The sequence below is a fragment of the Rhopilema esculentum genome, chromosome 21, assembly GCF_057945365.1.
Source record: "Rhopilema esculentum isolate cy_ngs chromosome 21, ASM5794536v1, whole genome shotgun sequence".
Classification (NCBI taxonomy): Eukaryota; Metazoa; Cnidaria; class Scyphozoa; order Rhizostomeae; family Rhizostomatidae; genus Rhopilema; species Rhopilema esculentum.
In genome coordinates, this window is record NC_142835.1 from 10,435,003 (window position 1) to 10,461,015 (window position 26,013).

The window sequence follows — 26,013 nt, forward strand, 5'->3', positions numbered from 1 at the left end:
CAGGGGGTATATTTTCATAATGTAAGAGGTTGTCCGACCCATTCTCTTTCTGAGGTTGATTTTTTTTCATATAATTTTTGATAACCCCCGGAAAATTGCGCCAATCCATTTGTTATACAATAATTTCCGGGGATCTACTGATACTGCAAGTAAATGCTTGGCGGTCTTTTTCTCTGGGCCTAATATTGATATTTGTTCTTTTGCCTACGTCTGGTTACAATATTTCGTTTTGTATTGCAAAGGTGGAGAAATTGGCAAGTCTTTCACTTATAGTGGAATCAACATACATAAAGAAGGAGCATGCTTAATCTGAAATTTGAATTCCTTGCTGTTGTTCAATAAAAAGAGGCCTAAAATTCCCTGGTCATAACAACCAAATCAAGAATGTTATCACGGAACTGATCTGTTATTGTACAGTCGAAATGATTTCATTGCAGAAGAGCTCAAGTGAAGAAAACAGTCCTACAAGGATTTTACTGAAATTGTGTGAACACATTTTAAGCAAGGGAGGAAGGCAAAAAATAGGCGAAGGTTAGAAATAGTTGTTTTTGTTGTTATCCTCTTTCTGTTCAGGCAATAATTGTAATATGGTGCCTTTTGAATATAGGTCTGCAATAGATCTCAAATTTGGTGCAAAAATTTAAAAGGACAAGAAAAGAATTTCGATAAAAGATAAAAGGACAAGAAAAGAATTTCTAAAACCGAACAGGGAAGCTCAGTCATCCATATAAGTTATCTCCTCTCCTTAGCTTCAAATAACTGTTACACAAAAACAAAGTTTTAGCACCTAGTAAATATTTTTTAAGAGTTTTCAAAAATATTGGTGATTTGTTGTAAATACTGTGTTTGTGTCTCTAGCTTTTGAAAACTTAATAACAGAATGGATAAGGTAGTTACTAGTAAAAGATAAACTATAAGTTTCTAGTAACAGATAAACTCAATTTTCTATCCTTTTTTAGTTTGTTCTGAGTGTTTATATTTTAATCTTGTATCAGTTATTCACCATCTTCATGCTGGCCTTTATCATTTTGAAAACTTTTTTTGAAACTTTAGCAAAAGAGCTGTCTCCTTTTAAAATCTTTATTTTCATGTTGCCTTCAATTAATTTCTTGTCTTCATACTTAGCCCAAGATTCCTTTGTCTTGTTACAGATTTGGTGGCAAGACAGTTCCAGTATGCTTTAAAAGTTGTTGGAAGGTTGGTGGTAATCATACATATCATTGAAATTTAATTTATAATTTTGTGATGAAAATTAGTTCTGAAACACCAATAACAAATTTAATTCAATTCAGTTGATTGGATTTTTTTATGCTCTTCTTATAGCTATTTTGATCCATCTGTAACATCCGATGAGTTTCAACTTGCGGAGAAGATCAAGAAAAAATGTAAGTCTCACTTTGTTTGTGGCTTAAATCCTGTTAATGAATGTTTTGCAAACTACCAGTAGGATCACTGTAAAATTTTGCAGGTGGCCTATTATGTCTAAAAGAGAAACAGGTATGAATAATTTTTGAAGTATTTTATTACTTTTAACAAGCATTTTTTATCACATGTACACAATATAATTAATGACAAATTCAGAACTGAATATTAGACAAATTTTGTTTCAGCATGCTCATTTTGTTGTTTCAAGCCTAGCCAAATCAAGTTTTGATAATTCCCAGAGATATAATTTAATATACATCTACACGCAAAGGCTAGCCTGAAAAAGTCATGCCTAATTTGTGGGCATATTGAGTTAGCCATAAAGAAGTATATTTTTGAATCAACCAACTTTATATATAGATAGGAAGCTTAATCAATCACTAATTCAATGAAGTTTGGTACATTGGGAAGGTCACCTTCATAGGGCATTATCTTTTGATGCACAGAATTGCTTGCAAGCACATCATACACACTTAAAGCTGTAGATGTGCACAATAAGCTGCAGAATGTCCAGTATCATTGAATTTAAAATATGAAATTTTAAATCCTTGCTTCCATCCTATCTTTGTTTAACATACTTTAAAGGGGAACTGAAGTGAAAAACGATTTTTGTACCACTGATAAAGGTTCCCATGCTGATTCAAAAACCGTTTGAATTTTTTAAATACGTTATGTAGTTTTTAAGTTATTAAGTTTTTGAAGTCAAAATTTGCCCTCATCGATGGCGGAGCGAGAACGCGGTCAGACCACTGTGTCACGTGACCTTGTGACGTAAAGTGGTGGACACAAAGAGATGTTTTGATGAAATGTAGTAGTGAGTCTGATAAGGTTCATGACAGGTAACAATCGTGAAAATTGTGATAAAAGCATGAAACTTAATGAAAATACAGAATTCGATATGCGTAACAAGATAGAATACAGACCCATTTTGGGAAAAAAACCCTTGTGCTATTTTTAGCCTGGGGTACTCGCGCCCAGTACTCAGAATATGTTGGCATGGTCAATCTATTTCTGTTAACTATACAGCCACGAAACTTGGCAAACCGACACAATTTGGCTTGCTGAAAATGATAAGAATGGTCCCCACCCTCAGAAATGTCCCTTGTGCTATTTTTGGACTGGGGTACTTGTGCCTAGTACTCAGAATACAATAGTATGGTAAATATATTTCTGTTAACCATACAGCCATGAAACTTGGGAAATCTACACAATTTGACTTGCTGAAAAAGATAAAAATGGTCCCCATCCTCAGAACTACCCCTTGTACTATTTTTAGACTGGGTACTTGTGCCCAGTACTCAGAATACGTTAGTATGTTAACTATACAGCCATGAAACTTGGCAAACCCACACAATTTACTTGCAGAAAATGATAAAAGTGGTCCCCCATTTCAGAAATACCCCTTCAAACATGATTTCTCGTGCTTTGTCTACAGAACATGATATCAAAGCATTTTCTGATTTAACTCCAGGCATAAAAAACAATTCATACCAGGATGTACATAAAGGGGGAGGATTTAAAGCACAACCATTAAATGATGTATATGTTTCCAAGTTTATTAAATGTTAAGTTGAAGCGAATTTCAGAAAAATACAACCATTGGGCACAAAAAAACTTCATTCTCAAAATTTAAAAACAGTGTATCTAAACAACAGGCAGCGACAGAATACATTAAAAGAACATTGTACCCTGAAGGTAAAATATTTTCCTCTGATTATTTATAAAAAATGTTACCAAGCAGGTGGTACAGGACCATTATTGTAAGAGAAAATCTTGATCAAATCCAAACTATTCTACACATTTTGATGTGAGTGAACTATGTTGAAAAGTACACCTTAGGAATCTTCAAAATATCAAGCCTTGCTCAATCCCCCCCCCCCCCTTGATGTGACTAATCTAGTGATTTGGCCTAGGGCTGACAAGATTTGGCCATTGTCCCACTAGTTTCAACAAATTTCTCTTCTTGCTATTATGAACTAAAAGTCTGGTCCTTTTGAATAACCCCGTGTATATAACCCTGTTCTCCACTGTATATGTAGTAGGTAGCTGATTTTTGCATTTTCATTGTCTCTCTGCAGAATTTTGAAACTCTTGTCTTCTTTGACTAAAGTTCTTTACTTTACATTTGTGATAAATGCATACTTAAAGTTGTCCAGTTCTTCCAGCACAAATACCCCAAAACCAGCAAACCATACATTGATTGGCCACTGTTTGTAGATACCTAGCAAAGTGGATATAATTTTAGGTATTATTCTATTTTAGGCATATTTATGCAATTCTATTAAATATTTGACATTTTCGAATTATCAGTCCAAAAATCTGAATTGCAGGAAGATTTAATAATACTTGTCAATGTACACAAAACAAACCAGTTTTTAAACCAAAAGTGGATTATGTCGAACTGTTGTAGCACACACATCAAACTATGTATAAACGTTTTTATATCAAAGCAAATATTTATTAAATTGTAACATGTAATAATCCTTATTATTTCAGATTTTAGAAATGGAAAGATTATAATAGGAACCCCACTCATTCTCTGTTGTATCTTACTTTTTATAAGGAAATAGAGTTTTGAGTATTTCTTGCCTTCATTGCAAGAAAAGAAACAAGGATCGACGTACCATTTATTTACTTCCTCATTTCTACCAACAAAACGAGCACGTCGCGGGAGATAATTCATCCTCATCCTCTGGGATCTCATCGGGCCTAGGCTAATCTTCATCGCCACTTTCGCAGGTCCCGTTCGCCCTTGGTAGGGCAAGTACTTCACCACCACGTGCTCCAAACACTTCATCGTCGCTCGATCTTAAGTCTGTTGTCATTCCCGAAGAGCTGTCGTGAAAATTGCGATCTGAAATTTTAACTACTAACCAAATTCCCTCCCTCCGATTCACTCTACTACAATGTTGTTTTCATTAGGTTCGGGGCACGTGTCCACGACTTTACGTCAACGCCTGAAACTTGTCTCCAGACCTCTCCGCCACGGAAATGGAGAAATTTCACACTTTGCGCGTTAAATGTAGGAAAACGAAAAGAAAAACACTAATTTCGTGTCGATATTCGAAATCAGCACGATGAAAACTACTAATTAAATGATTTTCATTTTTCACTTCAGTTCCCCTTTAAAGTGCTCTCCCCTTTTTTTAACTCTGTTAGGTTAATTAATTAATTAAGGTTTTTGTTAGACTATTCATTTGAACATATCACAAGATATAAACTGTCTGAAGAAGGTAACAACATTTTATTTAAAAAACTGTTGTCATCAGAAAGTTTAAGTCATTGGCTACAAATGAAAAACCTAATGGAAAAATGGTTGATTTTATTAAATGAGAAAATATATGGGGAAAATAAAAAATGTGGCCTTGATTTGTTTTAACAAATATTTATACTGTCTGCTCAACTTTAAGAAGTTAATCATTAGATATCTCATCAACAATCTGTTGGCTAGTCTTAAATTGTGTTATTAAACAGCATTTTCATTTTATGCCTCTGTCACTGGGATGCTTGATTTATAGTACTAGGTACAGTGTTATAACATCAAGTTTTTCTTTCTGTTAGTTTTTTCTTGGTGATTTTGCTTTGATTATGGACTTATCTAGCTTTTTAAGTAATACACTGCCTGTAAAAAATTTCAAAGGGGAAAAATTTATGAAAAGGGCTAAAATGCTACCCTGTTTGCTTCTGATTTGCATTATTTAGGTTACTTTCCTCCTTTTAGTTGCAAGAAGGAAGAGAGAAAGTGATGCAGCTATATTTTCAAAACTGTTCCAAAAGCTACAATCAAAGGTAATACTGGATATGTTGTCAGATGTTTTTCATTAAACTATTGATTTAATTGAACATAGAGATGTTTCCAGGTGAGCAGTTGTTGAACAAGAACAAATTTAAGGAACAAGCAATGAAAACTTTGAAGTATATTTTAGCCTGTTCATCTGATTATTGATTTATTGAAAAGCCAACTTTTTAACAGATTTAGTTTTGGGTCAGAAAGTTTCATAAGATGCCATTAATTAACAAAAAATGGATTTACTGACTTCTGTCTATTTTGGAGTATAATTGTGTGAATGCTTAATTTATTTTATTTAAAAAGACAGCTAACAGTTTCTTCACCTGTTGTAGGTCTAGTTTAGAGCTATCAAGGATTGGCCATATTTTTTAGAAATGGGAAAGAATATATATCTGATATTAATTCCCATATATTGATAATAGAATAAACCCTACTACTGACGATCACAAAAATGCTCATTCCATTTGTCATGGTTCTTGTTGCTATTTAAATACCTAGTATGCAATTTGAATACCTGTCTGTGTTTCATGTATAGATAATTCCTTTCCTTGAAAGAAATCAATACCTTGTTGGCAAAAAGAGTGATCTTTGAATGTTCTATATTTCTTTTTATTGGGATACTTATTTTGAAATATTTACTGAAAATCTCAACATTCAAAACATGATTATGCATTTGTGCCTCTTTTTGATCAGCTATGTTGAAAAGATTCTAACGTTAAATACATCCAAATTTTTTGTTAATTTATTGCAGACACTGCTTCAAAACAAATGGGGAGTAATCTATCTATTGGATTCGCTAAGCAATTTGAATTCCAGAGGCGGTAGTGAACAGGTTGGCCAAAAGTTTCTTTCTCCCTATTTTGGTTAATCTAATGACATCATAAATTTGCCATTTGTTTTTAAGTATTTTGTAGAGTTTACAAGCGCTTGCATTTTAACAAATAAACTGAATTGAAAATTGTTTTGATTTGGTCAAGCTTTGATGTCAATTTGGGAGCTCATAAAGTTTTATTTGTGTACGTCACCGGCCAGTTTCAATTTTCTTTAAAATGTCTATAGTAGAATTAACAAAAAGGAACGAAGTTTTTGCTGTAGTTGTGTTATTGCTAGTAAAATGGATTCGGTAACGAAAACAGTAGCTTGAAAAAATGATATCTGAACTCGTAGTTTCAAAAAATGGCCTAAGCAAAGCTATGGCGCAAGAAAGTATTGAACAACTTTTGTATGAAGAAGTTTTGTACATTAAATCAGAAAAGGGAATCGATTCACTATTTATACATTATGCAGACTGAGAAAAACCTCTAGCTGAATAATAAACAGAGGAGAACAGCGCCTGTCAAATCTTATCCCCATGGCCAAGGATAGCGTCAGTTGCTTCATATCACATTATTAGCCACGACTCGTTATCACCGGTTTTTTCACTATGTTGAAATCCCCAAGAAGCGAAGACTGGCAATGAATCTATCAAGAATCTAACTTTTCCGGAAATAATTAGGTGCCTGTCAGTGTCGCTTAATCCCAACTACCATGCAAAATCAAGTTTGAATAGCCGCCTGTCGATGCCCAACGTCGATGAGATTGCTAGGCTAGCCTTACTGAGGCCAAAGTAGGCAACACGCATTGGAAAGAAAGAATTGCCCAATTGAGTCATACTTTGCATTTTGACACGCTAAAGACGCTTTTACTGGTATTCTTGATCCCCACTTTCGGTCCTGTTTTGGGAAACTGTGGTTTTACCGAAAGAAATTATTTGCCAAAACTTCGAAATAGAGCAGGAAAGATGCTTATAAATAACAGCTTATACGCTCCTGCTAGGCCATGCTTTGATTTTCTTTGTTTGGAGACCATTCAAGGATCGATCAATTTTGGAAGTTTCAGACCTATGTAAAAGTCTATATGACAATAAGCAAAAATACATTTCTTCCCAAGGCGCACAGGCAGAGAATGCCTTATCAGCAAAAGTATTGCAGGCATCTCTGCAAAGATTCAAAATAATATCATGTTTTATTTGATATAATTGAATTCCTTTATGCTTATGTAAACAAGTAAGTTAAAATAAAAATATCATGCGATAATTTTGTGCTGATTCAAAATTTTTTGATTTCACAGTTTATAAATAATCAAATCTAAATTTCAAAGGGAACTTGATTCTTTAGAAGTACAATCCTTCTATTGTAGCCACTTTCACATTTTATTTCTTCAGAATGCCTTTTACGCAAACGGACTACCTACACTTGCATCGACACCGCTTACCAATGTCCTACCCATCAGAGGCATTCCCAATGCATCTTCAGTGCACGGTGCCAGTGGGAGCAGCGGCATTGGCAGCAAAGCGTCCGATTCCCTGTCACTTTCTTATGACCCAACGCCCAATGCATCATCATTTGTTCCACGCCAAGAAGGCAGCAACTCAAGATTAGTTGATGGTAGGCCTCCAAAGCCAGAGAAACGCCTTTCGGCGGTGGCAGCTCTTGCTGCACAGTCATTGAATATTGCTAAAGGCGTGGAACCAGATGCTGCTTCGAAATCCGTTGTCCCATTCCCACGAAGAAGTGGCTCATTGATGCTGAAGGCGGCTGCCGAAGACAGAGTCGATGGGTCGAAATTTGAGGTTACCGAACAATCCCTCCTTAGGGATATATTGTATGTGTTTCAAGGCATCGAGGGAAAGATGATTCGCTACGAGGATGAAAATGACGGCTATAGAATAAACCCAACAATTGGCGTGCCCTTCCCCATTCGCGATTTTATTGATAAACTAAACGAGTTAGGCTGGCTTTACCGCAAAGTCAAGAAGTTCTTAGATGCAAGGGTAGGGGAAAAAGCGTTAGGACTTGTAGGTCAGAGCTTTTGTGCTGCGGTACATAAAGAACTTGCTGAATATTACAGGCTGCTTGCCGTTTTGGAAGCACAGCAAAATCAACTGTCTGGAGATGGAGGTATGGAGGGACTAACCCTCAGACGGCTGATGGTGTGGACCAATGACCCTTTGATCAGAATGAAGGCACTGGCAACTCTTGTTGACTCGTGCAAAGGTTTGAAGTTTGTGCATTAAATAGTGATAATATTGGCTGCTAGACTTCGTTAAAAATGAGTATATCCAAGAGAGAAAAAGGGGAGGCCTTTCGCTTACAATTTCTAGTTGTAAACAAATTCTATTTGGTCGAACAAGTTTGGCAATATATGAAGCTATGACCTCGATAAAACACATTCTAGTTGTTGAGATTCATTTTCCAGGAAAGCCTTTTGCTCTGTAATTAACGTGTATTGAGAGGGGAGTCACCGCAACGCCCACAACAGTTTAGCTCGATGAACAAAATGGAAATTCCCCTTTTCGAACACATTGTGTAGTCGAACAGGTTGTTGCCTTCGCTGTTTTCTCGTATATTTTGCCTAAAGTATAGCTTCTTAGTGAAGTAAGCTAAATTTGATAATCTGTTTCAGGCAAAAAGGGAGGCGCTTTGCTGTCAGCGATTCATTCGAACACGAAAGTTGGTGATCCATATGTCAGAAATCTGATGAAAAACATTCTTGATGTCGTGAGTATTCTCTTCTCAAGCTCTCCTCATGCCTGTGCCTAAGGCAAACTGAAGTTTCTGTTTTTAGTCCATGTACAAGCTGCAAGTCAATGAATAAAGGAAAGACTACCGCAGAAATACAGAAAAAAAGATAGGAACAAAAGAATTGTTTTTAATACATGTATCTTATCACTAGAAACTCAGAGCTCTTTATCTGTTTATTAACTTGTCTTCAATAAGGACTGGCTCAAATTTGTCAATAGGCAATATATAGAGAACGATAATGAACCTGTTGAAACCGGGCACGTTACCTGACTAGAAACTCACCTATAATCTCCTTGATTTTGCACACCATCAGTGTCTTGATGTCTTTTTCAGGTTTCCCATCCTATAAAAAGAATCCTGGAGAGGTGGATTTACGAAGGAGAACTGCAAGATTCCTACCATGAGGTATTGTTTATCTAAAACTTTTAGCAGTGCAGGCAACGTTTTTGATGCCGCTAATTCTCATTTAAATAATTTGAATATCATAAATCATCGACGGGCTTTTCCCCTTCATATATACCCCCACCCTGGAACTGGAACTGTCTCTTGGACTCTTCAACTATCAATCCTGGACAAAAGTTAGGAGGCATTTGCTGTTATTGCCATTGTTGGCGAAAGCACCCAACCCCCTTCCCCCAATACGAATGTTGATTTTTTAGGTTTTCTGGCTTCCACAATCAACTGCCATTACCCACCACCGACATTGACATGAGGGGGGGAGAGACATACCATTGATTTTGATGGCAATTACGCAGAAAATCCCTTATAAAAGAATTGTCTCATAACCTTTTGTCCAGGATTGTAGATGTAAGGTAGATGACCACTGATTGGTCAAATACAGGAAACCAATCAACCATGTCATTTTTCCTCTCGCGTTTCTCTCGATCCGCACCCTTTTTTGAGTTTCTGCTTTCTGTTTACTTTTAGTCATTATCCCACGTTTAAACTCTGATGAGGAGTGTCGGACGAAAATTGCTTTACCTAGATATCTTTCCTCTTTTCCGTGCTATCTTCAAATTTACTGGTACCAAAGGCTGATTTGGTAATTTAAACTGCTATTACCCTGGTACTATAACCCTGGTACGTCTCTCTTTTTCAAAACTGGCTCAACTTAACATGAAATTCCAGCTTTTAAAAGAAGGTTCAAAAGCATTCTAAAACAAGTATAATTCATGCAATAATGTAATCTTCCAATATTTTCGCCATGCGATGAGCTCTTATCGGCACCAAGTCAACGAGAGCTGCCTTTTAAGACGTTGTTTGTGAGAAAATAAGATCTTGGAACAGATAAGAACAACTAAAAAAAGATTCGCATATGTTTTGCAAATTTTTGCACAGCCTGCCATTTATGTTTTACATAAACAGACAAGCTGGAATCTTGTTAATATGAACTCAATCTATTCTCTTATGAAAGCCGCTCGTAAATAAACTCGTTTATGTTTCTGGTTTGTGTGCCGAAAAATCCTACATAGTTTATTTTTGACTGCATTATTTGATGTCAATAAGAGCTTACGATGCCGAAATATTTCCTTAATGATAGAAACGATAGTGTTTTGAGGAAATTTATGTTAATCAGATTTTTAAAAGTTCCTGATGTATTGTGCTAGGCTCTCTATCTCTCTCTCTCTTATTGTTCTGCCAGACGGCAGGACCAATTCATAACAGTCTCTTCTCTGCCCTTCGCTTCAAACTGACATACTGTCCATTTGTAATATTATCTAGTAATTGAATTATCTTCCTTTCTCTCATCCTTTTTCTTTGCATTCTACCTTCTATGGCCGTTTTCAATAAGCAATCATGTCTGAGAGTATGCCCTATCCACTGTTTCTTCCTGTTGTTGATTGTATGTATAATCGATCTTTTCTCTCCTATCCTTAGTAGCACATCCTCATTTGTTATTCTTCCAGTCCAGCTAATCCGTAAAATCCATCTCCAGAACCACATCTCACATGCCTCTTATCTTCTTTACGCAGTGTCCAGGTCTCTGCTCCATAAAGCAACACACTCCATACAATCGATTTAACCATCCTTTTCCTTAGATTTGTGCTAGGCTAATCTCACCAAATGATACATACAATTATAGTATATAATATAGCGATCGAGCTACCTCGTTGAAGATTTTCTCACAATTGCGTTGTTCCAAAATCTAAAAATTGAGAAACAAGAGCGGCATAATAGCCTGATAATCTTCAGAAAAATTGGCTTGTTATCATGCTAGGGGCATAGCTGTTAGTTGTCTCAGTTTTCTTGTTCTGTCGACGATTGATTATTAACTATAAGGCACACCAAGTCCCTGATTGCCCCTGGTTGTTTATCTTTGATACGATATGAAAAGGTCCTGACATTTTTGGCTTTGCATTTCAGTTTTTCGTGGCTGCAGACCCTGCTGTTCGAAATGAGAGACTATGGCATGAGAAGTACAGCTTACGAAAGCTGATGATACCGTCCTTCATACCTCGGAACCTAGCAACCAAGGTATACTCATTTACATCAATGCCTTCTCACCTTGCCAGCCAGAGGTCAAACATTATAAAAATTTGGACATTGCCTTTACTTCGTCTTTGGAACTAAAACGTAGTTTACGATACTTTTTCTGATTGTTTGCTGTATTGAAAAATTCAATTAAAAAATGTCGAATAATCGCTCACGAAAGTTGGGTCGTGAAGCGAATGGTTTTAACACGAAATCTTTTTCAAATTAGCAAACGGTTGAATTGTTTTTTTGTATATGAGACAAAGAACATCAGACAAAGAAATAATACGTTCTTTTGCATAAGAAGACTTATTTAAAAGCTGCTAAAATTTCCCAATACGTTTGGTCAAATTTTAGTCTGAAGCAGATACTATGCTATATTTGCACTTTACTCTTGACATGACAATATCATGATGTACAACGATACAAAATATCATAAATTAGTACTTCAAACGTTTTCCACGTCCTGAAAATGGTTTTGCCAGAGTTCTAGTATGATGGCCTCATTCTGCAGATTGCGAGAAGCGTCTTTATTTTTACAGCCTCGTGAAATTGAGTGCAGGTAGCCGGTTTAAAGGGAAGCGGTTAGCAAAACATTGTATGTAAGCAAAACTGCCAAATATGAGAAACCTACTAAAATACCATACTGTGGGAAAAGTGATATGCTGCAATTCATACTGTGAAGGGTGACGTAGTTGTTCGCTTTTGTTATACGACAACTGCGATGTTGTGGGAACAAGAACATCTTTAGCAGCTTTTATGAAGAGGATGTTCTTTAGGACGCGAATCGTTAGATCTTTGATTAATCAAAGCTCATTTACGAGTTTTGTATGGATAAATGTTGATAATTGTCCATGTTTTTCGATTTGTGAATTACAAATATGTAGGTCTAATGGGTAGATTTAAGGAGAGTTAAGCCATAAAAAAGGATTTACAGCGTGTGAAATAAAAAGGCAAGGAAAAGCACGAGAGAGTTTGAGATATGCAAGCGATCAAAATAAAAGAAAAGAGAACAGAAAATGGAAATCCAGGAAGAGGTGGTGAAGAATTGAAGAGAGGAGGGGAGGAAGGGGGAATAGGTAGGAGTAGATAGGTTATGCAACAGAAAGGAAAGTAGGAGGTGAATAAGAAGAAAAGAAAGGAGAAGAATGGTGCAGAACAAGAAGGATGCAAAAAAATAGAAAAATAACTAGAAAGGAGGGGAAGGAAAATTGATGAATTGAATTCAGCATTGTAGGACAAATTACGAGAAGAGATTGAGAAAAAATTAAGGATGAAGAAAAACTAGTTATAGAGAACATATACTTCTATCAAATTTTTCTCGAAGCAGTGAGTTACAGCTTGCAGAAAAGGTGTTCGTTCGTTTATTAAGTTGATATTTATAAATTATCTGTTTGCTTGGAGGCACTTCTACAGAAGAATTAAATTTGCTATTGCTACAGAAGAATCAAATTTAGAAAGACGTCCCCTTGTCGCCTCATGCACTTATTTTGTAATTGATAATATTTTGTTTGCAGATTCTTAACATTGGCAAATCAATAAACTTCTTACGGGTCGTTTGCAAAGACAGAGGTCCCATTGGAGACCAGGCCCTTATCAATTCTGGAAAAGATTCAGGTAATTTTCATGTTTTTTCAGAAATATTTCGCTTCGTTTTCAGCATTTATTTGCAGCAGTCACAATATTTTTTGGGTCCTTGCAATGCTCAGACATAGCTCTGAAAAACATATGCATATTTCTGAAACACAAGAAAATGTTTTCCTGTGTTATTTGTTAAGTGGCCATTTTTGTTTTGTTTCTTTGATAATATTTTTAATGATTCTATCCAGTTGCTTAAGGTTTTGTTTAGCCCGTACAGCTCACTAACAAAGATTTTCTTCTCAAGCTTTCTTTTGCATAAAATCACGAACCATCTTAGTATGACCAGATTATTGTCATCAACCAGTAGTTTCGCAGTGCATTTGAAACTTCCTACTTACTTCCACCAAACCTGCCTATTTGAAGCATATCGCATTGATAAATTGCTTTTTTATTCTATGTTGCAAGGCTTTTCCCAAGATCTTCAAGAATTTACTCGATCTGCGCTTGAAGAAATCATAGACGTTGTGTACAAAAAGACAAGTAAACGGCTCCTCGAAGTTCTCTTCAACAAATATCAATTTCTTGATCATCTCCAGGTATGACCTTCTTTGAACAAGTTATCTTCACTTGATAATTGATAAGACTTGATAACTTGATAAGTTATCTTCATTAAATTGAGGCCAGAGACTAGAGAGATTACATTCTTCTACTGGCAACATTCTACACATTTACACAGACAATGTTTAATCGCATAAAATCAAAGGTGGAAAACTTTCAGAACCTTGAAATACAGTTTCCAGAATCCATTTTCACACGAAAAATTCTAAAAATGCCAAAAAACTCACATAAATATTCTCTACCTGAACCAGTTGCGAAAGTCTATGTCAATGAAAATTGTCAATGAAAATTGTCAAACTTTTCAAACAAACTGGACAAAGATTATCTTCTCCATGGATGATAGAAATTTTCTCCGAGACTGTCCTTGCCCCAAGGATAATGAAATCATGGTGGTTTTACGGTACAATCAAAATCCTTCAAAGCTACACTCAGTACCATAAGCTTGCAATAATAGAATTGCTTCTCAATGGGATCAATTTCTGCTTTTCGGAATCAACTACATAATTAATCTAGTACATATAAATATTATATTCACACACTCCAGGATTTCCATGTCAATAACTTCTTGGGTGATACTGACAAAAGTTTTTTCGGATACTTCTCTGAACATGATTCCTCGTATAAAAAGTTGAAAAGTTTGATGGTATAATTGTACACTTAATATGATGTAACAGGAGGAGTGGATTTGATTTCCTGTCGTTTTCACCCCGCAGGGTTAAAAATCTCAAATGAAAAACCGACGGTTTTCTTTAACCCATTTGTCTATTTTTTTTGCTTTTGGCATAGGCAGGATCGAATAACATTTTTAGATTGAAATCTTACTTTTATGCAATGTAGAAATTTCGGTTTTAATTTGATACTCACTTCGTTGTATATTACATTATCTGACAAGGAAGTAAATTGATGGATCCACAGAATCAAACTTTGCTTGCTTCTTTAAAATGGAACTTTCGCTGATAAACGTTGAATAATCAAGCCGTTGAACAAGAAATCTTTGCACTTTACATCACAGGACATTTTTTGGTTTTTTAACATTTTTTCATAGGCCAATGTTGTCTCGTGATAGGAAAATTTGTTTAAACAAAGATTAAATCTGTAAAAATTTGTGACTTATTCCTTTCAAGCTTTGCAGAGTTTTCTTGCAATAACCCTGAGCTCCATAAAGAAAACATTTTTCGTCTCTGAAAAGCACGCAGCATTTCTGATACATTATCCTCTCATTTCGAAAAATCTGTTCTTTGAAGAACAGTCTATCTTCAGCATTATATATATTTTTTTCGACAACATCTGGAGCAAAATGAACATTGTCATTGGCAACATGAATATTCGAAACATAGATGTTAAAATATTATTTTGTTGTAAACTGAGACGATATTGGTTATAAGGCTTAGTGCGCTGACCGTTGAGAGATATTTGCTACACTACTGTATAGAAGGAATGCACATCGTTATGGAGAGATTGAAATTACTGAGTCCTGAACTAGGAAAACCCTTGAAAATATTTCAACTGTTAGATGATTTAAACTACAGACCCTTGTAGAGGAATTTCGCCACATGCAGTTTCGCTTAACAGATTGAACGCAGCCTTCACATCCCTAATTGCATACATGTACCTGGTGACTTTCCAAAGCGAAAACTGAGATGGCAGTCAATGTTCTATCAGCAGGACGATTGTATGTCTCATAGCAAAGTTGAGCGACATAGACCTCAATGCGGCCGCTTCTGTATGCAGACTGAGCTTTCACACGGTGTGCGTTGCTAGTTGATTGATTTTACTGATGCAATTTACAGACCTTGAACGATGGGACTCTGATTTCTAGAAATGGCATTTATCACAAATGCGCACAAGGTTTTGTCGCATTTTGTTTGGCCTTTGAAGGCAGTGTCAAACGGTAAAGCAGCTCTGAAGGCAGCACACTATAATACATTAACATCATTGACGTGTCACTGTCGTCTTCATTTTTCCGAATAAGATCTATGCGGAAATGACTATAAAAAATTACGTACATTATTTGAAGCTTCAATGAAAAATAGGCTAGAGGCCTTTTCTCAAGCCAAGGAAGTCGTTTTTCTTTATGTGTAATTCGGAGAGACTTACAAAACCCAATCAGATCAGTTTTCTTGTCGAAGTTTTCTTGTCAGAGAGAATCTATGTTGTGAATTAGAACGTTAAGCACTGAACTGAGTCTACCATATAAATAAAGATTGAGATCGTACGGTCAATATTCTTTTTCCTTTCCTTTATGTGTAAACTACCGATGATGTGTTGTGCTCGTGATATATTTTTATGTAGATGCCTCTTATCTGAATAGTCTGAAAAGCTGAACCAATCTATTTTTGTTTGACTGTCTTTGTTCAATAACAAAGAAAAATGCGTCGTAAGTATATGCTTATAACAACACAATCTTGTTAACAAGGCCTGGGAGTTTTCATTACATCCTAATTTCCGAATATTCTATTGCAGGCGATGCGTCGATATCTTCTTCTTGGGCAAGGTGATTTTATCCGTCATCTTATGGACTTGCTCCAGTAAGTCATTGTCTTAATTTTGCTATCAAAAATAAAGCATCAGAAGAACAAAACCTGAGTTTTCAGGACACAGCCCCCCCCCCTACAGTTTTTAAGACGTAAGAAAGATCTGGAAGTAAGAGAAAAAAACTTGATTTTGCGACGTTGTTGAGCGATTTACATCCAAATATCGCGGGTTAGTTGAAAGGTTGGTAAAGTTGGTAGAAAGTTATTAATCAAAGTGTGATATTTGCTAAGAGAACTATCCTCTCAAATCACCCAAATCCCCTGCCCTTTGACTACAAGCCCTCTTTGACAGTTATTTTTTATATTCATTGACGCAAGGTTAACTCCATCTATTCATGCCAGTTCTGCTTTCCCTTCACAAAATGCCTTGCTCAATTGACTTATACCTCTGAAAATCGAGAACTCATAAAAGGTTGGTAATGATAATATCTTTAGGGTTGTAAAAAGGGAGCTTGAGTTTGTTAGTAGTGATGTTGATGAGGGGTAGAAGAGGGGTTGCTTTGCTTATAGCGATGCTTCGCATGTTTTCTTTTTTCTTAAAATGATCGGCTAAAACAAGCTTGTATTTTTACCTGTTTTTGCATCAAACAAACTAAGGACTTGACGTTTCACCCAATGCCTTTTCAGGTCTGACTTGGCAAAGCCCGCAAATTCTTTGTACATGTACAATTTGACTGGTGTTCTTGAGGCAGCAATACGGGCGACAAATGCCCAATATGATGATCCAGATATTCTTAAGCGGCTGGACTGCAGACTCTTTGAGGTTTGTTTCTCAAATCTAGTATACTACATATTTATTTGGAGAATTAATGGAAACTGATTCGTGAAATACTCAGCCTTGTTTTTTGGCATAACTCAAATAATTTTGTGGGTTTTGCACGTGTATCCAGTTTAAAACGTTTTTGATTTTTTTTTCTTAGTTTCAGCTGCACAAACCTTAAGTTTTTTCCTAAGCACGGTGTTTTTGAAATTTCGGAATATATATAAAATAGAGCTTCAACTGGATATCAAAAAAGTTGTTTTTTGCACGGTTCATTTTAGTATGTCTCCTAGTAACTTCAGAAACAACTCTTTTTAGCGAGACAAACCTAAACCTCTTTTTCTAACTTTGGCAGCCACTACTTTATCTTGTCAGTTCAATGCCACAGGAATACAAAACTATTTACGTATCCCTGTTCAAGATACAAATCTTCAAAGCTTTTTCAAGTCGCTGCTTTCCCTACCAAAACCACCTTTTTTTCCTATTTTCTCTTGAACTCTGCAAAATGTAGGCACTCCGTGGGCCGTTTTATTGTTTGCTCGACAAGGCCTCTGAACAAATAACCAGAAAAATACGCCGAAAAACCACAAGCATATTTCACTTTTCGCTGATCCATGCCTTTTGCTTTCAGAGAGTTGCTCCTATATTTTTACGCAAATTACATTCTGTTTCCCAACCCCCATTTTTCTTTTGGTTCAAGTAGGTATTGTTGATTCACCCATTTAGTTTAATAACTATTTAGAAATGAAAATTCCTCTAAACATTTGCCCGTTAGATTTCACCTGGCGACTGCGGATGGGATGTTTTCAGTTTAGACTACCACGTGGATGGACCGATCAGCACAGTGAGTTCACGTTTTTTCTTCAATTGCCTTATGTCTTTTTCTCTTCATTTTTTATTTGTTCTCTTGTTCTCTCTTATGATCATTTTCCTTACTTTTATTTTTTCTCTCTATCTTTCCTTCAGTCTACTATTTCTGGCGTTCCTTTTTATGAATCTTCTTTTTAGCTATTTTTATGTTCTTTCCTATTAAATTTCTTATTTGTTTCTCTTTTCAAAACTTGCAATCAATACTAATTTACAAACTGGTTGAAGAAAAACTGGACAATAGCATTATTATTCTTAATCAAAGTATATTTGAAAATTCTAATGTTTGTTGTTTTCTGGCTTATTTTTTATCACTTGTATAAACTATTGCACGAAGCAAAATCTGTAAGAAATAAATGAAGTTAAATTTGCCTTTTAAGCACTGTCATTCTTTTGTAATATGCTTTTCTTTGCTAATACCCTCTTATCTCTCACGTACCGTTTGCTCTCTAATTACGTTTCTCTCCCATTTATTCTCGTTGGTTCGTTCTGTATAAACTTCAAACTCCTTCCTGTTATTCTATGGCCCTTTCGTGCTGTTAAGTGTATTGCTGATTTTCTAATGTAAACGTGATTTTAAGCCAGTTAAATTTGTTCATGCAGGTTTTCACCCCGGATTGTATGCTGTTCTATCTAAGAATTTTCAATTTCTTGTGGAGGGCAAAGCGTACCGAGTATTGTTTGACAGAAATTTGGAAGAATCAGATGACTTGTAACAAACTACTGCGTGTCATTCCAGGTTGGTGATGAACAACCAGCGTCCTTTTTTATCAATTATTTCATGACCAATCAACCTCAATGTCAATTAAACAGAAAAATGGTGCCTCATTATTGAAAATAATCATTTTCACCACACCTGTAAAAAAGGATTTTCGTGCAGTGAGCAGTGTTACGGTTTCATATTTTTTTCGTCGCCTTGTAGACGGTTTCTTATAATTTTTAACGTCTTATTAACGTCAACTATTTTTATAGACAATCTTTTGTTGGTACAAAACTTTGCTTTCGATCCACAGCTGGGTATATACATTTCCTAGCGAGTTTTCGATCTATGTTCTGACGTTTTATGCTCTGAAGAGTGTCAGACGAAAACTTTAGTATGACTCAAAATGTTTGCTTTTTTCAAAGCCATTTTAAAATTTTTATAGACGTCAACTTATAATTTTTATTGACGGTTTTTTAAAAAAAAGTGCGTTTTGGTTTCTTTAGCTGTTTTCATTTGCAGAAATCGAGCCATTGTTGCACCAGAGCAACTGCTTGGAAGCTGAGATGGTCCACTTCATCCACCAAATGCAATACTACATCACATTTGAGGTACAATAGCTCTCTACTTTTTCCATCACAACACATCTCCCATTAACGACGCCGCTCCGCCCTGCAAATACAGTGAGGAAAATTCCCAAATTATGAATTTTCGACTTTTTCTTTTTCGCTTTTCGCTTGCGAAATCCTTCAACAGCCAATCATATTCCGTATTCCTTTGTCACGCTTCCAAACTTTACATTCCTATGTCGCGAGGTCAACAAAAGCATTCAAAGGCATTTGTCGCGTAAAGTATTTCGCAGCGAAATTTCGCAAGACTTTTTCTCACTGGAGATTCGGCTTCATTAAGGTTTTATGCAATGTTTGAAATGTGCTCACCAGTTTTTCACTTTAGGTTCTTGAGTGCTGCTGGGAAGAGCTGCTTCGCAACGTCAAAGAAGCAACTGACTTAGATCACGTGATCGCTGCACATGAAACATTTTTGGACCAGGTTATGACTAGATCTCTCCTTGACAACGAGTCTAGGGTGAGTTGTACGAGTTTCTACGTTGCTAACACTCTTAGTGTCGGCACTGGCTAGAAATTTTAGATTTTCAAAATGTTTGGTCACTCCTCTTTAGCATTCGACAATGTTTTCATGATTTTCCATCTTCTGAATTTTACGCGACGCGACGAAATCATGAAGTTGGTTAGGAAATAATACACTATGAGTTGGTTACTGGCTCTTTGACAATTCAGCTTTCGTACCTTGATCTTTTGATTGCAAAGACACTACTGGGGATTATTATGAAAGACCTAGAGCATGAATTATGTTCTATCAGCATCATTTGGCCCAGATCCTCTCATGGCGAACGAGAAAAGATTAACATGAAAACCCATCCGAGCAAGTTTCTATTGGAAAATTGCATAGCATTAAAAGTTCAATATACACCCCCTAATATTGAAATTAGTGACATCATGGTTTAGAAGCTCTTAAGAAAAAATGAATAACAACAAAACAAATGAATAACAACAAGAAACAAAAACCGCTTATCATAAAAAACGATAAAGGAGAAATAGCAAGCTCAGAAAAAGAACAAATTAAGATCATATCAGATTATTTCATCAAAATGCTAGCACCAAAAAGTCAAGAAGGGAATTTCAAAGAATATGCACCACAAAGAATGAGGGGAGCATTCACTGAAACAGGAATAACAAAAGCTGCAGCCTCGCTAAAGAATGGGAAAAGCGCTGGACCTGACGATATACATGCTGAGCTCATTAAGTATGCACCACCAGAAATACCTAGAGAGATAGCTAAAATCTTTAACAAAGTGGCTGAAACAGGGAAAAATATCACTGAACTTACATTGGGATTCTTAAAACCTGGAAAGCAAGCAGGTCATGTTGTTAACCTAAGGCCCATCATCCTACTATCTATCTTATCAAAAATCCTTGCAATTTGCTTTAACAGAAGAACATGGAACAGGCTAGAAAAACATATCTCACTAGAACAATCTGCATACCAACCCGGGAGAAGCACCACTGAACAAGTGTTTGCCGTGAAAACTTTAGTAAAAAAACGCCATTGTGTCAAACGATTATAAGTCATATCTCCTACTATTAGACATGTCCAAAGCCTTCGACACTGTTGATCGTAAGAAACTCTTTGAAGAATTGGAAGACATCTTAGATGATGATGAACTTCATCTCTTGAGCAAAATTGCAAACCAACCAGTACTAAAAGTAAAGGTACACAACACAGTTGGAGAGACTTTCACAACAAAGACTGGAATACAACAATAAAACAGAGCCATGGAGTACAACAATCAGGAGGAGACGATTAAATTGGCTGGGTCACCTTATGCGCCTGAAGAATGATACTCCAGCAAAGATAGCTCTTGATGAAAGCCTGAAAAAGACAAAAAAGAAAGTCGGTAGACCGCCAACTACGTGGATAAAATTGATAGAAAAAGACTTGTCACTGATCAACATAAAACTAAACATTGAGTCAAATCCTGCTGAAAAGACATTGAAAGTCCTGCAAGAGATAACAGCAAACAGAGAGAAATGGAGACGAATTCTTAAAGACATTATGGCGGAAAACCGTTTCGAAATTTCGAGACTGTAAAAAAAGTTTATTTCGAGACGAAAAAAAGTGTTAAGAAACTGGAGTACTCAACCTCGATCAGTGTTTCTTTGAGTGTAGCCAGAATTATAATTAGAAGGCCTTATTTGTAAGTTTTATATAGTTTCAAAACGGAGAAAAGTGATGACTCTCAATGAATCTTGATAGACTGTAAATAAATCCTGTCTGTTGTCTCATTTACTCCGAATCTCAAGATAGTCCCTTTTAGAACGTTTGACAAAGGGAAGAAGTAAGAAGTTAGGAATAAGGACAGGTTACTTCCGAAGTACAAAGCATACAATGAATTGTTGAGTTCAAAACCCCTTCTACACGAGACCTCTTTGGATCTTGGAAAAGTCCTCTCTGGGATCAAAACGGTTCCACATGCGAAAGTAATCCAAGAACAGGTAAGGACAGCCGATCCAAATGGGTTCAGATCCGTGCGAACACAAGCTGATCCAAATTTTAAGCGGATCAATTTTTGATCCGATCCTGTGTAAGCGGGGTCTAAATCCTCAGGATGATGTTAATCTGCTTCCACTTTGACATAAAATTATAAATTTTTATGGACTAATTAGATATGATTGTGGTGTTGTTTCATTTACATTTTTTCACGAAATACACCGACAATCGCAGCATAAAAACCCTCAAAAACAATTGCAGTTATTTACAGGCTGTTATTTGGAACGTCTTAAAGTGTATGCCTTTTCTTCCAGGGTATGCTGACGCAATTAAGAGCGATCTTCGATTTGATTGTCCAGTTTCAAAACACACAAGAAATGATGTACAACACTGCACTAGAAGAACTTAGAGCAAGGCAGAGATTAGAAGAGCTTATCAAATCAAGAACGGGCAAAGTGAGTATGATGTCAACCATACTGCATACAAGCAGGGGGGGGGGCGTATTGTATCGGCATATTTTTTTGTTCCTGATTAGAAGAAAGTCTTTCGAAACGTTTCTTTTTGTTTTTCTATCTATGAAACAGGCAATGCTAACGATCCGGCGATTTAGTGATCTGGCGATGATAGTGATCCGGCGATGATAGTGATCTGGTGATGATAGCAATCCGGCGATGAAAGTGGTCCGGTGATGATAGCAATCCAGCGATGATAGTGATCCGGCGTTGATAGTAATTCGGCGATGATAGTGATCCGGCAATGATAGTGATCCGGTGATGATAGTGATCCGGCAATGATAGCGATCCAGCGATGATAGTGATCCGGCGATGATAGTGTATTTTGCATTGTTATCAACTCCTTTTGTTATTTCCCAAAATCTGTTGCCAGAGCACTTCAAAAGAGAGGAACCTTAGGGGTAGATTAAAGGGAACAGGTTAATGACACTGGAAGTGAGAGGAGAGAAAAGGAGTAAGCCTAATGGAGACTGACGACTAACGTACTGCTTTATGTACGTCCAACATAGAAGTTTTTGAAAAAGAAGGGGTTTGTTTATTTATTTTAAGTGAAGCAAGGCCTTTTAGACCTCTGACGTCAGGTTCTAGGCAATTTATTTATACTTTGTAAGTTGTTGATGGAGGGCCCTTGAAAAACAACATAATTTTTGAAGGTTTACTTAAAAGTCTAAAAATGAAATCAAATCAAACTATGTTTTCTTCCCTTCTATCGTAGTTGAATCTCCGCCGAAAATGTTTTTTTAAATTCATAACGTAAATGATCATTCTTTCTAAGAATCCAAATTCCAAATATTGATGCAATTGAGGGTTTTGTAGGTTGTTTAGAACCCGTTCGAATTATTTTCTAATAAGATCCGAATTACTGATCTGAAAGCTAGAAAGATGAAGCTTATAAATATGTGTAACTACTTAAAGAGTTTTTTTAAAATATTAAGACATACACAGGTAGCAGAAAACTAATTATGGGTTTAGAAAGTAGCATTATGTATTTTGACACACACGGAGATAATGAGATCTACATAAATGTTAAATTTTTCTTTTTCTTTGCGACCAGAACATTGAAATAGGAAGGGGGGGCTGTCAATTATTTCTTTAAACTACTTTTAGTCATCAGTGAATCGTTTTCCAGTTGCTAACATATTGATAATACTAAAGCCTCAGACACCTCCCCCCCCCCCTAACTTTATCTGCTTCCCCTTCTTCAAGCGAACATTTGAATGCGTGAAATGATGATGTAATCAAAAGAAATTAGGACGGGAACGACCTAATGCGATTTCATCGAGAAAAATAAAAAAGATTAAATTTTCATAAAATTTTTGAGTGCAGTATCAGAAAGCGTGATGTACCGGTAGCTGAAAATGAGCTGATGAATAAACTATAAATAAAACTTTTGACTATGAGAATCTTTAATTGATGGGAAGCGTAACAAAGGGTCTCGACATCTCCTGAATATTGTCCCGACAAACGACACGTCTGTTTGCTCTGAATAGGATGCACCTATCTTTGAGAACTTCTTTTTTATCGTGATTAATTATGTTTCAATTTTCTTTTTGCCATTAAAGGGAGCGTGGGGAATGACGGAGACCGACACAGAAGAAGAAATGAAAAGAACTGAAGAATTTCAACAGAAGTTCATCCCAGGGACCAGAGCTCAGCTACGTGTATTGCATCATTCGTACCAGGTATGGCAGCGGAATCACCTGCAAATTAAGTCTTGATAATACATTCTAATAATTTTATCACTGTTGTCTCGGGAGTCAGGTGCATCTGCTGTTGACTTAAATTGTAATTGGAGAGTTTCAGTTTTCTAATATCACTGATTCGTTTGCACATTTTTTCCTTATAAGATCAATTTTATAAGAAAACAAGTCTTCAATCTGATCAAAAGTTAAGAACAAATTAAGAGGTACTGTAATTTCTGAACAAAGCTTTTTAACACGTTTATCATTTCTGAACACGTTTATCATCAATTTTATAATGCCCTGGCAAATCCCGCCCATCAAAGGAAAGAAGAATTATGAAATCAAGTGCCTGAGCAATCTAATTAATGACAATGGTCAGCTAGGGGTACTTTGTCAGCGATATTTTTTCGACCTTTTCGGTATGTAAAGGATTTGTCATCTACTTTGTCGGCTAATGGGGCCTGAACACCTTAATATGGCAGTGCTTACACCCTAACAATTTGAAAGCAAATAAAGAAAAAATTTAGCCTCAAAGTCTCAGGAAAATTGAGGACAGCAAGCCTGAAGCTAAACTTTCTGGTTCTTTTAAAAAAGAGTGCTTGAAGAATGGCAAGAGACAATGAAATTATAGAATAAATTATATGAAATGGAATTGTTTTAGAGTTCGCAAGTAGAAAGATTTAATCCTGAAAGGCAATCAGCTTAATGTAAATCCACTAGGCTACTTCTGGTTATTTTCTTGAATACGTAATCAAAAATTCAACTTAAGGACGAGTTAGTTCATGCCAATTCCGAATCATTACCCGACGGGAGAAGTTCTTTATTAAAAGAAGATGGGGCGCAATCGTTAGAGGCTTCGTTAGATAGTTGTGTGGTACAGGGTTTAGGACGGCTGGACATACTGTTATTAGATGAAGCAAAAGATGAGTTCTAAACAAATTCATTATCCCATGAAAAGATGAGTTCTAATTCATTATCCCATTCGTTTTGACATTCTAAGTGTGGTGATTTAATAAAATCGTAGACGAAGACCACACATCAACGAAAATTAGTGAAATTGGCCATTTTACGTGGTACTCAATTACGCGATATTAACACTGGTTGATGTTTAACGCAGTTGAATTTAATGCGATCATACATCAACGCAAATTCGATGTTTACACGAGATTGTATTAGCGCGAATCCTTCAGAATAAAGCATTGAAATGTGTGCCGAATATCGCGAAAAAGCGACAAGGAAAGACAAACTAGCGAGAAAAGAATAAATCTTGGACAAAAGCCGAGCAAAACTGGAAGTAAAGCTTTCACATAGCATAAGAACATAACAATGGCATGATAACATAACATAACATACACATAAGCATAAGCACATAAACATAGTATGGAACATAACATACCATAACATTAGAACAGAACTATTGATATCGACATTTTGATTCCATTGATCACATAGGTTCCTAATCGACAGGATAACCTTTTTCTGTTTTAGCTGTGGCAATGTACGGCGCCATTAGACAAACGTATTGTTTCAATTTCATTACGAATAAAGATAACATCTCAAATTAAAGGCATCGAAAAAGGACCCGATGACAACAGCAATGAAGCATATGTGTTCTAGTAGAACTTGGTGACGATTATCAGTAATACAATACGTGACTCCAATCCGCATGTCAAGCATTGTTGTCGTTCAATGCAAGAAAATAACGTGGATGGAAACAGCGCCAGCACTTGAATCAGCATGTTTTCCAAAAAGGCTGCGATAAATTTTCGTGGTTTGAATCAACACGAATTTATGGTATTGACTTTCCCTTACTGTGTTAAGTTAGTGTAATATGGCGATTCATCAAAACCTTGTGACCATCTTGTTTTTGCCTTCATTTCAAGATTTGATCTTTTCTATCCGGTAGGACATGCTGCGACAGTTTTTGGTGATGCTTAAGAGCCATTCTGACGTCAGCCTACAATTCCTCTGCTTTCGACTTGACTTCAACGAACATTACAAAAGCAAGGAGCCAAAGTTGAGGACCCCGATGCCAAGACACAGTCAGCGCTATAATTTGACCTCAGAAATGATCCCTTCACTCGATCTTAAACTATAGCCACCTTTTCTAGAAAACCGGTGTGCATTTGGTAGCCATAGAACGACTGGTGCTATATGGTTTGGATGGGATACAGTTTGCCGTACACTCGGTAAAACGTATGATCAAGCCCGTCAAAGGCATTGAAAGTCAACTCTTAGTTTAGAAAATGACATTTCGACATTTGTAATACTGTAATGTTCACTGTGTTTTTTCACTGAGAGATTTTTTGAATTTCCTACTCGTATATTGGGGCTATTTTGTGTTGTAGCACTAGGTGTTTATGTATTTCTAATTTGATACACAATCCCGACCTCTCTTTCATCCCGAGGGTTGTCTAATATACCTCTTTCACCACCGTTT

The 26,013-nt window shown here is 36.2% G+C and overlaps 1 protein-coding gene across 1 annotated transcript; it reads left to right on the top strand.

Annotated features, from left to right (window-relative positions):
- Positions 1–139: 139 nt before the first annotated feature.
- On the top strand, positions 140–25,974 carry LOC135684122 (gamma-tubulin complex component 3 homolog). The gene is made up of 20 exons (XM_065199527.2): positions 140–531; positions 1,152–1,197; positions 1,324–1,385; positions 5,147–5,214; positions 5,967–6,047; positions 7,419–8,250; positions 8,660–8,754; positions 9,112–9,183; positions 11,143–11,253; positions 12,768–12,867; positions 13,297–13,427; positions 15,913–15,977; positions 16,611–16,746; positions 17,519–17,587; positions 18,214–18,349; positions 18,833–18,921; positions 19,265–19,396; positions 21,694–21,834; positions 23,454–23,573; positions 25,480–25,974. The coding sequence occupies exons 1-20, from the start codon at positions 423–425 to the stop codon at positions 25,669–25,671; spliced, it is 2,787 nt and encodes a 928-aa protein (XP_065055599.2). The 5' UTR covers positions 140–422; the 3' UTR covers positions 25,672–25,974.
- The last annotated feature ends 39 nt before the right edge of the window (positions 25,975–26,013 follow it).

Bases quoted from the DNA above. Each gene is read 5' to 3' on its own strand.
- LOC135684122 (XM_065199527.2), top strand. From the start codon at position 423: ATGATTTCATTGCAGAAGAGCTCAAGTGAAGAAAACAGTCCTACAAGG. The intron at 1,198-1,323 runs GTTGGTGGTAAT...CTCTTCTTATAG, and splicing joins GCTTTAAAAGTTGTTGGAAG to CTATTTTGATCCATCTGTAA. The intron at 19,397-21,693 runs GTGAGTTGTACG...CTTTTCTTCCAG, and splicing joins TCCTTGACAACGAGTCTAGG to GGTATGCTGACGCAATTAAG.